The 13,068-nt window shown below is 45.8% G+C and overlaps 1 protein-coding gene across 1 annotated transcript; it reads left to right on the top strand.

The window, feature by feature from the left end:
- The first annotated feature begins 7,242 nt into the window (after nucleotides 1-7,242).
- Nucleotides 7,243-9,488, top strand: LOC147958892 (putative peroxygenase 5). The gene is made up of 4 exons (XM_087536573.1): nucleotides 7,243-7,660; nucleotides 8,134-8,234; nucleotides 8,907-9,032; nucleotides 9,128-9,488. The coding sequence occupies exons 1-4, from the start codon at nucleotides 7,406-7,408 to the stop codon at nucleotides 9,285-9,287; spliced, it is 642 nt and encodes a 213-aa protein (XP_087392699.1). The 5' UTR covers nucleotides 7,243-7,405; the 3' UTR covers nucleotides 9,288-9,488.
- The last annotated feature ends 3,580 nt before the right edge of the window (nucleotides 9,489-13,068 follow it).

The raw sequence follows: 13,068 nt of genomic DNA, 5'->3' as shown, positions 1-13,068 counted from the left end.
TGGAAGAAGAGTTGTATATGATGCAACCAGAGGGTTTTGTCGATCCAAAGGGAGCTAACAAAGTGTGCAAGCTCCAGCGATCCATTTATGGACTGGTGCAAGCCTCTCGGAGTTGGAATAAATGCTTTGATAGTGTGATCAAAGCATTTGGTTTTATACAGACTTTCGGAGAAGCCTGTATTTACAAGAAAGTGAGTGGGAGCTCTGTAGACTTTCGGTGAAGCTGCTTACATATTAGGCATTAAGATCTATAGAGATAGATCAAGACGCTTAATTGGACTTCCACAAAGCACATACCTTGACAAAGTTTTGAAGAAGTTCAAAATGGATCAAGCAAAGAAAGGGTTCTTGCCTGTGTTACAAGGTGTGAAGTTGAGTCAGACTCAATGCCCGACCACTGCAGAAGATAGAGAGAAAAATGGAAGATGTTCCCTATGCTTCAGCCATAGGCTTTATCATGTATGAAATGTTGTGTACCAGACCTGATGTGTGCCTTGCTATAAGTCTAGCAGGGAGGTACCAAAGTAATCCAGGAGTGGATCACTGGACAGCGGTCAAGAACATCCTGAAGTACCTTAGAAGGACTAAGGATATGTTTCTCATATATGGAGGTGACAAAGAGCTCATCGTAAACGGTTACGTTGATGCAAGCTTTGACACTGATCCGGACGATTCTAAATCGCAAACCGGATACGTGTTTACATTAAACGGTGGAGCTGTCAGTTGGTGCAGTTCTAGACAAAGCGTCGTGGCGGGATCTACATGTGAAGCGGAGTACATAGCTACTTCGGAAGCAGCAAACGAAGGAGTCTAGATGAAGGAGTTCATATCCGATCTAGGTGTCATACCTAGTGCATCGGGTCCAATGAAAATCTTTTGTGACAATACTGGTGCAATTGCCTTGGCGAAGGAATCCAGATTTCACAAAAGAACCAAGCACATCAAAAGACGCTTCAATTCCATCCGGGATCTAGTCCAGGTGGGAGACATAGAGATTTGCAAGATACATATGGATCTGAATGTAGCATACCCGTTGACTAAGCCTCTTCCACGAGCAAAACATGATCAGCACCAAGGCTCCATGGGTGTTAGAATCATTATTGTGTGATCTAGATTATTGACTCTAGTGCAAGTGGGAGACTGAAGGAAATATGCCCTAGAGGCAATAATAAAGTTATTATTTATTTCCTTATATCATGATAAAAGTTTATTAGTCATGCTAGAATTGTATTAACCGGAAACATAATACATGTGTGAATACATAGACAAACAGAGTGTCACTAGTATGCCTCTACTTGACTAGCTCATTAATCAAAGATTGTTATGTTTCCTAACCATGGACAAAGAGTTGTCATTTGATTAACATGATCACATCATTAGTTGAATGATCTGATTGACATGACCCATTCCATTAGCTTAGCACCCGATCGTTTAGTATGTTGCTATTGCTTTCTTCATGACTTATACATGTTCCTATGACTATGAGATTATGCAACTCCCGTTTGCCGGAGGAACACTTTGTGTGCTACCAAACGTCACAACGTAACTGGGTGATTATAAAGGAGCTCTACAGGTGTCTCCAAAGGTACATGTTGGGTTGGCGTATTTCGAGATTAGGATTTGTCACTCCGATTGTCGGAGAGGTATCTCCGGGCCCTCTCGGTAATGCACATCACTGAAGCCTTGCAAGCATTGCAACTAATGAGTTAGTTGCGGGGTGATGTATTACAAAACGAGTAAAGAGACTTGCCAGTAACAAGATTGAACTAGGTATGGGATACCGACGATCGAATCTCGGGCAAGTAACATACCGATGACAAAGGGAACAACGTATGTTGTTATGCGGTCTGACCGATAAAAGATCTTCATAGAATATGTAGGAGCCAATATGAGCATCCAGGTTCCGCTATTGGTTATTGACCGGAGACGTGTCTCGGTCATGTCTACATTGTTCTTGAACCCGTAGGGTCAGCACGCTTAAGGTTACGATGACAGTTATATTATGAGTTTATACATTTTGATGTACCGAAGTTTGTTCGGAGTCCCGGATGTGATCACGGACATGACGAGGAGTCTCGAAATGGTCGAGACATAAAGATTGATATATTGGAAGCCTATGTTTGGATATCGGAAGTGTTCCGGGTGAAATCGGGATTTTATCGGAGTACCGGGGGGTTACCGGAACCCCCCGGGAGGTATATGGGCCTTAGTGGGCCTTAGTGGAAGAGAGGGGAGGTGGCCATAGATGGGCCGCGCGCCCCTCCCCCCCTTGGTTCGAATAGGACAAGGAGAGGGGGCCGGCCCCCCTTCCTCCTCTCTCTCCTCTTTTCCCCCCTCCGCGAATCCTATTCCAACTAGGAAAGGGGGGGAGTCCTACTCCCGAAGGGAGTAGGACTCCTCCTGGCGCGCCTCCTCTTGGCCGGCCAGCCCCCCTTTGAGCCTTTATATACGGAGGCAAGGGGCACCCCTAGAGACACAAGTTGATCCACGTGATCATATTTTTAGCCGTGTGTAGTGCCCCCTTCCACCATAGTCCTCGATAATATTGTAGCGGTTCTTAGGCGAAGCCCTGCGACGGTAGTACATCAAGATCGTCACCATGCCGTCGTGCTGACGGAACTCTTCCCCGACACTTTGCTGGATCGGAGTCCGGGGATCGTCATCGAGCTGAACGTGTGCTAGAACTCGGAGGTGCCGTAGTTTCGGTGCTTGATCGGTCGGGCCGTGGAGACGTACGACTACATCAACCAAGTTAACGCTTCCGTTGTCGATCTACAAGGGTACGTAGATTACACTCTCCCCCTCTCGTTGCTATGCATCACCATGATCTTGCATGTGCGTAGGATTTTTTTTGAAATTACTACGAAACCCAACAGTTAGTACAATTGTTGCAGACCTAAAATAATTAAACAACTATTAACTAAAAAAAGAATGCAACATTTTTAAATGACCTGGTGTAAGTTCTTTCTCATCTGAAGGCTTGGGTTTAGAGCTTTCCCACTGTAAGTAAATCTATGGCCCCGTAGACCACAATTGCTGCATGTAATTGTTCCCATCCTGCTTGTGTCTTTTGGTGCAGGCACCTCAAACTGGCCCTTTCTCCTAGCTGTTTGTTTCTTCCCTACTTTTTCTTTGAACACTGGTGGCTCAATATCCTGAGTATGGGTGTCAGGCTAGAATCCAGGACTAGGGACAGGGTACACTATGTCTTTGTATGCTTCAATATATAGTGGTTTTTTGAAAAATTCATGCACATAGTCCTCTGGGTGCATGTGAATCTTGCTCATTGCTGCGATTACATGACTGCATGTCACACCTGTCATATCCCACCTCCTGCAGTCACATGAGTTAGTAGCTAGGTTGACACAGTATTGATTTTCCTTACTAGACACTTGCCAAATGTCAGGACCAGCCTTATGTGCCTCACAAAATTTGGCATACTTCTTATTCTCCTCTAGTTTCTCTGAATAGTTGGGTGTGATCATCCACCTGTTGTTCTCTATTTTTTTCCTAGTCTTCTGCCTTTTGATCATCTGCTTAGTCCTTATTCCTTCAAATATAGTCCTAATTGGTTTGGCCCTAACATCAAGGATCATTTTGTTGAAAACCTCACTAAGGTTGTTCACAACAAGATCAGTTTTGCAATTGTAATCCATTGAAGACCTACACCAAGTCTCCTTTGGAATTTTTGTAAGCCACTTCCAGGCATTCTGACACTCTGCTTTAAGCTCTGCCATTTCTAATTCATGGTCATGTTTGATGAATGAGTAGCTAGCCTTATCTACTAGCTTTTTTAGTTCTGCTCATCTGAAACCAGCTGACTGAAAATTTGCATAGATGTGCCCGAGGCAGTATCTCTGAGGGGAATCAGGGAACACCTCATTTATAGCCTTAAGAAGACCCTGGTTGTAAATTAATAATCATGGTCATGAACAAAAATAAATAAAGCCAGTAATAACTATATTTATCTGAACTACTGGCTAAGATAGGTTGCATACCTTTTGCATGTCAGAAATAATGGTGTAGGTTCCAAATTTGCTTCCACTTCCAATACAACATCTTAGCTGGGTTAAGAACCATGTCTAACTTTCTGAATCTTCCTTATCAACCACACCAAAGGCTATGGGGTAGATGTTGTTGTTGCCATCTCTTCCTGTGGCTGTAAGAATTTGCTGTCCAGTGGTTAGCTTGATGAAGCAACCATCAAGCCCTGCATCCATACCCAAATTAGTTACCAAAAAATTACAACAAGATATTTTGAACAAAATGCAGTTATAGGTTTACCTATAAAGGGCCTGCAACCATTAAGAAATCCCTGCTTTGATGCATGCAAGCAGTAGAACATGTACTTAAATCTAGGAGTTGGGTCAGGGTTTTCTGGGTCCTCAAATGTTGTAACTACACACCTGCTACCAAGGTTTGTGTCAAGAACTTCTTGTAGGTAGTCCCTCAGTCTATAGTACTGCTCCTTCTGGTCACCTTGTACAACCTTAATAGCCTTCCTCCTTGCCCTATAGGCCACACTCTTTGATACATCAACTGAAAACTTGACTTTGCTGTTTTTAATAAGTGAATCCACAGGTGCTCTAGGATCTGCTCTAAGAGAAGGCTCAACTGCTTTGGAAAGTCACTTAGCAGTAACCTTTGTGTTCTCTGCTGATGTTGGACAAGTGTGCTCCATGTTACACTTCTTAATGCAAAATGTTCTTTCATGAGCTATCATGGAGGCACACATGCAAAATTCACATCCATGCTCTCTCCGTGAACACCAAACAATAATTCTTGTTGGAGTGTTCCTGCGGTAGTGAAAAGACCTCAAAGTCCTTATATGAAAATCTCTTAATGCTTCTCTGAACTGGTAAACAGAATCAAAACACAAGCTCTTGCACAAGAGTAAATGTGAATTGGGAATTGAAGGGTCAAAATATACCCTTTCCTTCATCTTTTTCCTACTACTCTTTGTCTTTGGCTTCTTCATGAGGTATGGTAGTTCAACTTCATCTTCTTCTTCCTCATCACTTATGCTTGCATCACCAGCAAAACAAAACTCATCTGCTTCAGGAAACCAATCTTCAAAATGTTTTTTCTCTACCTCACTGTGACATCTGCTAGTTGGCCCAGGGTTCTTCCCATGTTTCACAATAGCAGTACTTTGCAATGCTGTTTCCTCTTCAGAGGCACGCTCTATTTCCATTTGTTGAACAGCTTCAGCACTCCCATCTGAATGAACTGAATCATCAGAACAAAATTCAGACACTTCAGTGTCTCCTTCAAAGTGATTCAAATCTGCCTCTCTTAGAATCCTGCTCCTCTCAAGCTGAGCCTTTCTATCATCTATCTCATTCTGAAGCTCAGATTGCTCCACAACCTTTTGCACACAGCAACTCTCTTGAGTGTTCATGTAATTCTGAATAGCATGTGTGCTTATTCCAGGTTCAACATCTCTCACAACCCTTATGTTCACAACATTGACATGATTAAAAAACTCCAACATTTCATGAACACTAGCTTCATTACCTAAATACTTTACTCTGTCAGATCCAATTTCCTCCTCCTTCACATAGTACATGTAATCACTCTGCCCATACCCTTCACTAGCAATGAGTGATTGTAGAGTAACAAAAGATATATCTGACTCATATATACCCCTTTTCACAAGGTTTCTCCCTTCTAAATGAAACCATATCTCCCACTTCTTGTTAGCAAAACTGCAGAAATAGGTGCTCATGAATTGAATTGAAAATGACAGAGCTACAAGTGCAATACAGTTTACTACACAACAATCTCTAACAAACACATCTTACTAATTTGCCAGATTGAAGCAGCTAACCAATTCATGAGCAGCTAACCAATTTGACATATTGAAGCAGCTAACCAGATGATATTTCCATACCTGCAACCCATTAGCGATGACTGGGCGAGCTGTGCCTCCTGCTGCTGCGAGCCGGCCTGCGTCGAGAAACTGCTGCTCCCCAACCAATTGTCGACTGAGCCCGCAACGTCCAAACTTGTGCCACCGCCGCCAGCGTCGCGGCCGCCGCCACCACCCATATCGCCGACGCCCCACTCCGGAACCACCGCCGCCGCCGCCACCTAGTTCAGAGAGAGGGAGAGGACGGAAGAGTGCAGCGAGAGGGGAACGGATCAGATCTTGACCCGCACCGCACCCGACCGATAGCCGACGTCCCGACAGCGGACGGGCCGTTAACGGCCGTCAACGCACGCCGGCCGTTAGCCAGCGTGGCAACTGTTCGCGGGCCCAACCGGTCAGAATCGGGGTTAGCGCGGGCGAACCGAGCGCTTTCGTGAGTTGGTAATTTTTTGCCACGGTTTAGGAAAAATTTGGTAGTTTTTCGCACAAAATCATAGAGTCGTAGTTTTTCGTCACGTTTCCGGCAAATGTGGTAGTTTTTGGTTAAATACTCTACTACACTAGAGTGTGTCTCCGGCTTTGGTTATCTTGGCCTCCTTCCTCTCGTCCTACTGCACCGACGCTGCCATGACGTAAGCAGGTCATTTCTTCTCCTCTATCCATTGTCTCGTTCGGACTTTCTCTGCGACAACGAGGCTAGCAACTAGTTCTCCGTGTCGCCGACGGTGTCGCTCGCGCACGACTCCGTGTACGTGTGTCGCCGCGTGCGCCACAACAACAGTTGCCCGCCGTCGCCATGGTCCAACACACAATGCATTTCTCCTCCCCCGTCCTCTGCCTCAATGCTCCCCCGCATGGACTTTCTCTACGGCAGAGACGCTAGCAACCAGTTCGCCGCGGCGCCGGCAAGAACGCTCGTCTGAGACTTCGTGTTCATCGTGTCGAACACGGCGCCACGGTCACCGTCCACCGCAATCGCGAGGCACGGTGTAACTGTGTGCGTTAAGTGTAAGTGTTCACACTTAATCATATCCCGCGTATACAACCAAATACCGTGTAGTTGCGTGAGCGAGGCAATGCAGGCAACCAAACATTGTGCCAAAAATGTTGTCCTAATGCGAGAGGTATAGATGGGGACAATCAAGTTGAGCCAGTCTCAGCTAAGCCAGCCCCAGCTGCTACGGGCGCCAAACACGCCCTAGTAGTACTACCAAAGGTGGGGCGGTGCCAAGTCTAAGGAAACAGCAGCAGCGAGATCGTGGAGAAATTAAATGAAGTGCCTCGCATGCTTGGCCGATGGCTGGCTGGTGCCCGCGCGCACGGCACCCATGGATGGAGGCTTGGAGCGCGTACTACATATACCCCACGAACTCCCCGGGTACAAGACACACACCATCTCTCCCTCTCCCCGCGTCAGTCACCTTGGCATCACATCACACCGAGACATCCAGCTGATCCTCCCGCGACACCGTTCTCCCGGCCCCCTCTCTCCCTCTCCTCGATCGCCGGCCGGCCGAAACCATCCATCCACCCATGGGCTCCAAACCCGCGGACGCCGCAGAGAGCCAGCAGCAGCAGGTGAAGGAGGAGCAGTCCTCCATGGCGGACGTGTACAACCACGAGCTGACGCCGCTGCAGAAGCACGCCGCCTTCTTCGACCGGAACAGGGACGGCATCATCTACCCCTCCGAGACCTACCAAGGGCTGCGTGCCATCGGCTGCGGCGTCGTCGTGTCTGCCGCCGGCGCCGTCCTCATCAACGGCCTCCTCGCGCCCAAGACCGTACCGGTACGTACGTACGAAAAAACCCTCTCGCTGGTCGATCGATCTCTCTGTCCACCATGTGGATGACGGAGACGGAGATGCGCGCGTAGTGTACTGGTCCTGATGCTACTACAGCACTGTTGTTGATGACTTGGTGCTGTACGCGAACTAGTTGGACCGCTGGCTTTCCGTTTGTCTTTCCGTTTTTTGGCTTCGCGCGCGCCTTCCGGCGGGTTTGGCGGGCGTTTGCTTCCTTTCAAATGGTGCACCGCAGAGTCCTTGCCTTTCGCGGCAAATGAAAGAAAGAAAGAGATGCCAGCTAGTTTTACCAGAAAAGGAAGCAGGAGCGAAGTAGATTTATACGTACTCTACTTACATCAACAAAGCAGTTGGGATCTGTCAAAACTGAACCAAGTGGCATGAAATTAGCTTCCATTATTATTTTTCTTGCGTGCTTAAAGAGGTGCTGATCGACTCGAGTTTATATATTGCTGCAGGCGAACGTGAAACCTCCGGCTTTCAAGTTCCCAATCTACGTGAAGACCATCCAGCAGGGCAAGCATGGGAGTGACACAGACGTGTACGATACCAACGGAAGGTACTACTTTATACAGTAGCTACGACTACGACGACTCTAACTTAGCCTACCATACCATGTGCATACCCGGGAATGTATCTGGTGCACCGGAGCAATTGGTGCTATCGGTGCACCGGTCCCCCGTCGCACATTCTAAAATGTTCGAAAAAATCTGTAAAAAAAATAGTGCATTGACACAACATCAATGTATATTGTCACAAAAATTCAAATCGAAATTCGTAACATTGTTCGAGATACAAAAATGATAAATTTGACACTGAATAGTACATAACACAAGTTGGGCTTCAGTTTTGGCCCATTAGCACATTGATGTAAAATTTGTCATTTTTGTATCTCGAGCAATGTTTTGAATTTTGACGTGAATTTTTGTGACAACTTACAGTGATGTTGCGTCAATGCACTGATTTTTTTTCTAGATTTTTTTGAATATTTTTTAATGTGCAACGGGGTTCGGTGCACCGGTAGCACCAATTGCGTCGGTGCACCAGATACGTTCCCGTGCATACCCACCGCCCTAGGGCAGACAGATCATGCTCATGCCACCGATGAGAGAATATATTGCTTCTTTTTCAAACTAGACGACGTGCTAGTCCTACAAACTCAGAAACTCTACAATTAACATGAGTGCACGTGCAAAGTTGCTAACTTATGGTTTTGTGATCAAAATTGCAGGTTCGTTCCTGAAAAGTTTAAGGAGATATTCAAGAAGCATTCCCACACCAGGCCTGATGCCCTAACGAGCAAAGAGCTGGGGGAGATGCTTAAAGCAAACAGGGACCCTAAAGATTTCAAAGGACGGTAAGATTACTTCACCTCGAGTGTGAACAATGTGAAAATGTAAGCAGCACGCTCTTTTTTAAGCTCATCATGCTTTTGGATTAAAAACATGACAGGGTGGGCGCCTTCGGTGAGTGGAGACTTCTCTATGCGCTGTGCAAAGACAAGGAGGGGTTTCTTCACAAGGAGACTATGAAGGCGGTCTATGATGGCAGCGTGTTTGAAAAGTTGGAGCGAGAAAAGAAGGAAGCTAAGGAATTTGCCAAGAAGAAATGATGAAATGTCCTCCGATACCCGCTTATTTGTGGTCCTGTGCAAGTACTTGTAGATTGGGGTGTGCTTGTGAGTTCGGTTCCTGAAATTAATGTTGTGATCGTTTGGTTTCATTTGTTATAGGTTTCATGTTTCTTGGAATGAGAATGGGAGCCTGATGTAAATGTATAGAAGCTGCCTGCAAATTGGGAAATTTTCTTTTCACATTTGTTTTTAGTACTTTGTACATTTTGTTGTTATTGTTGGCTTATTTACGTCTCGCCAGACAACTTACACTCCTTACGACATCCGGTTCTCAATTTTATCTTCAAGATACTCACATTCCTACTAATCTCCAGGTAACTAATTTGTATGAACCTCCCTAAAAGAAGAAAAAAACTAATTTGTACGAACTTGATGTCCACTTGGGTTCCATGAATATGTTTGCAGTTATTTTGTAACTTTGTACTTGTGTGCACGTCAATGGCGAAACACTTCCATTCGGCCGGCAAAGCATAGTGATGGTTGCCATTCATCGGTGTGAAATCTGAAGATCAAACACAAATTCATTTACGATGTATTAAAACAAATTAAGTAATGAATAGTGAGTTTAACTGTTGTGCGTGCTGAATTTATTTTTTCATACCTCATAGATGAATGTCTGTCCGAACTTAGAATTTTACGCACCGAAATAAAAACTATCTCTTCGACATACTTATTTACCATAATTTTATACTCCCTCCGTCCAGAATTAGTTGCCGCTCAAACTGATGTATCTAGACGTATTTCAATTCGTTTGAGCGGCAACTAATTACGTGCGGAGGAAGTAGCAGAACTTTTAAAAAATTCAAAACAGTCTTAAAAAAAAGGGTAACCCATTGCCTTCTCTCCAAAAAGGAACATAAAACTAGCTTATTGCTGGATGACGCGGCTCTCCTGCCTAACAAGATATGATGATTAAATCCCTGTTTGTGTGTGTGTTTAAGGAATTAATTCCTTTGTATGCTTAGTTTGGAAAGGTTGGCCACTACTTCAGCGACGCGCCTCTCGGTCGTGCACGCTGACGTACTATACCCGAGGTCGAGATCAATGTTGCATTCGTGTAGGACGTCTGATTGATCAGGGTGCGTGCGTCGTGGCCGCCCAGGGGAAGGACGAGGGCGACTCGCCGGTCATCTCCACACGGTCCGCCTCTCATCTTTGCTTGCGCGCGGAAGCTTCACTTCACATCCGGTTGGAATGTTGGGGCCGTGGTCTCGGGTCGACCGGTTGTTTGCACGCGTCGCCAACGCGCGTGGGAGCGTGGTGGTGTGGCGTGGTGTCTCTGGTGCACTGGTGTTCCCTGCTCCGTGCAGTCGCGGTGCAGGTCGCGTCCGTGTTACTAGAAGCCACTTTGGCTGGGTGGGTAGGCGCCGCTTTCGTGCGCGCGGGGGCCAAGCAACCGGTCGATCCTTCAAATCATGTTCACAGATATTGTTCCTCGATCGGGCGGAGAATGGACGTGACGCGACCACATACACGCACACTCTATCTCTATAAGCATCTTCGAGAGACTGAGCCAGCATGTCATCTTGAAATTTATGAAGTCACCGAAGGCATCCAGGGGCGGGCCCAGTACAATTAAAGGGTATTTGTCGTGGTTCTAGGTCTGACAGTAATGTAGGGGTAGATATGGAGAGGCAAGATCTTAGCTATGGAGTAGTTGTAAACACACGAGGTTTACGAGTTCAGACCCTTCTCGGAGGAAGTAATAGCTCTACGTCTCGGAGCCCGGAGGCGGTCGACTGGATTATCTGCGTATGAATTACAGGGGTGCAAACCCTTTACACTGAGGAGGGGGGTGGCTTATATAGAGTTCGCCAGACCCCTCCGGCTCTCAGTTATGCAGGGTTTCAAATACATTAAGGTCGGGCGTTACTGGTAACGCCCCTAATAAAGTGCTATGATGACCATAAAAGCTACTTAATGACCGACCGTTAGCGTGCGGAGTGACTTTAGGTCTCCTGGCCGTCAAGTGGTTGGATCTTGGTCGAGTGATTGCTTCTTGGTCGAGTGTCTTCGAGTCTGCGAGTGGAACACCTCCAAGTCGATTGGAAGGTGTTTTTTTCAAGAGATGTCCTTGGGTAGGGCAGTTAGGACAGGTCCATGATCCTACCCTAGGTACATAGCTTTATCAGTATTCAGTTGAATACCCATTATATTTGGCAAATAAATATATATAATGTATTTCATGTATACACAAGGGAAAACGAAATAGATTCAGGAAATAAAAGGCCAGGATTTCAGCCCGAAAACAAGGCTAGCCCACTTCTCTCCTCACCACCCCGACATGGCCCAAATCGCTGCAGCAAGATGCAGAGCCCGCACGCGCTTCGCTAATGAGGCATATCGCACGAGACGAACCGGCGCTTCCCAATTCTGTTCGCACTCGTGGGATCGTGGGTAGGGCATGGCGGCAGGGCTGATCGCCATCCCCTCAATGCACGCGCGCACGGCGGCACAAGCAGGCGGGCGGCAGTGATGAAAGCATCTGACGGCACCCATCCCTCAACCCTCGCAGCTTCGCTTCATCTTTAATCCATCTCGTCAGTTGGCAGCATCAGGCATCACCACATCGAAGGCTCTAGGTTTCCTTCCAAAGTCACAAATTCAGTCGTTCAAGATTTGATTGATAATTTGATGCGTTCGTGTTTCTAAACATATTGACCGTTTGTCTGTTAAAATTTCGATCTGCAGATATCAGCGCGTGGTCGTCTTCTTCAGTTGTCTAGCATTGACTTACACCAGTAAGTTAACTTGGTTAGTTGGATTTCTATTTCAGTATTTTAAAACTACAAACTTGTTTGAAATGAATTATGAATTGTTTAGACATGATAATTCGCAATTTTCCACATGAATTACAATGTGGGAATGTTTAAAAATTGGGGAATTATTACAACAAGCATTATTAATAAAAAATAGTTCTCCTATAGTTTGTAAGTTTTTTTCTAATCATTTTCTATTTCCTATCTTTTGTACTCCTATATGTTAAGATGTTGTCACTTTCATATGTTGAATTATTAGTCTTTCTATCTGTTCAACAGTTTCAAAGTATGACCAATTTTACGATTCCATTACATTATGTTATATCTTTTATATAATATACAGTTAGTATAATATGGTGCTAAAAATGGTGCTATAATCAATTATATACGCCAAAAATAAAGATTTATAGGATTAAAATAGGCAAGTGACCTGGAAGGAGAGGCGAGCGGCGGCGACAGTGGCGAATGGTATTCTGACAGTGAAGGGGACGAAGAAAGCGACGACCCAAGTGACGAAGAAGAAGTCGAGTCGCCTCCTCGCAGGGTGAGGCGATCCAAGCTTGACCAAGAACGACCTAGCGCCCGTGAAAAGGCGATTGCTCAGGCTGGTCAGTCTTCAAAGCGTCCTCGGACCTCTTCACCAACCCCAACTGAAAAAGCGTCAAAGCATCCCAAAGTTGCAGAGCAGAAGCCTCGGAAGGCGTTGCCGAAGATTAAGATTGACATCCCCGTCGCTTCTGCGTGAGTGTCTCCCTTTGTATTCACTCGACGCCCCGTACTGTTTGTTTTTTCTTGATTTATCCAGACGAACTTTGGAACTGGCAGCGCTGCTACTTCCGGGACCTCAGCTTATAGGGACGAGGATGAGGTAATGGAGGATGCGGTTACTTCCAATCTGGGTATGATTTTTGACATTCTGTCTTTATTTGGTCGACTCAACTGCAATGTGTACCATTGGGTGATGTGATTTTGGCGACTGATCTTTGAACAGCTCCTAACAT

Source organism: Triticum urartu, chromosome 7A, assembly GCF_056163025.1.
Source record: "Triticum urartu cultivar PI428250 chromosome 7A, HENAU_Tu73, whole genome shotgun sequence".
In the NCBI taxonomy this organism is placed as follows: Eukaryota; Viridiplantae; Streptophyta; class Magnoliopsida; order Poales; family Poaceae; genus Triticum; species Triticum urartu.
Note: the sequence above shows the minus strand (reverse complement) of the source record. Positions and strands in the feature narration are given on the sequence as shown.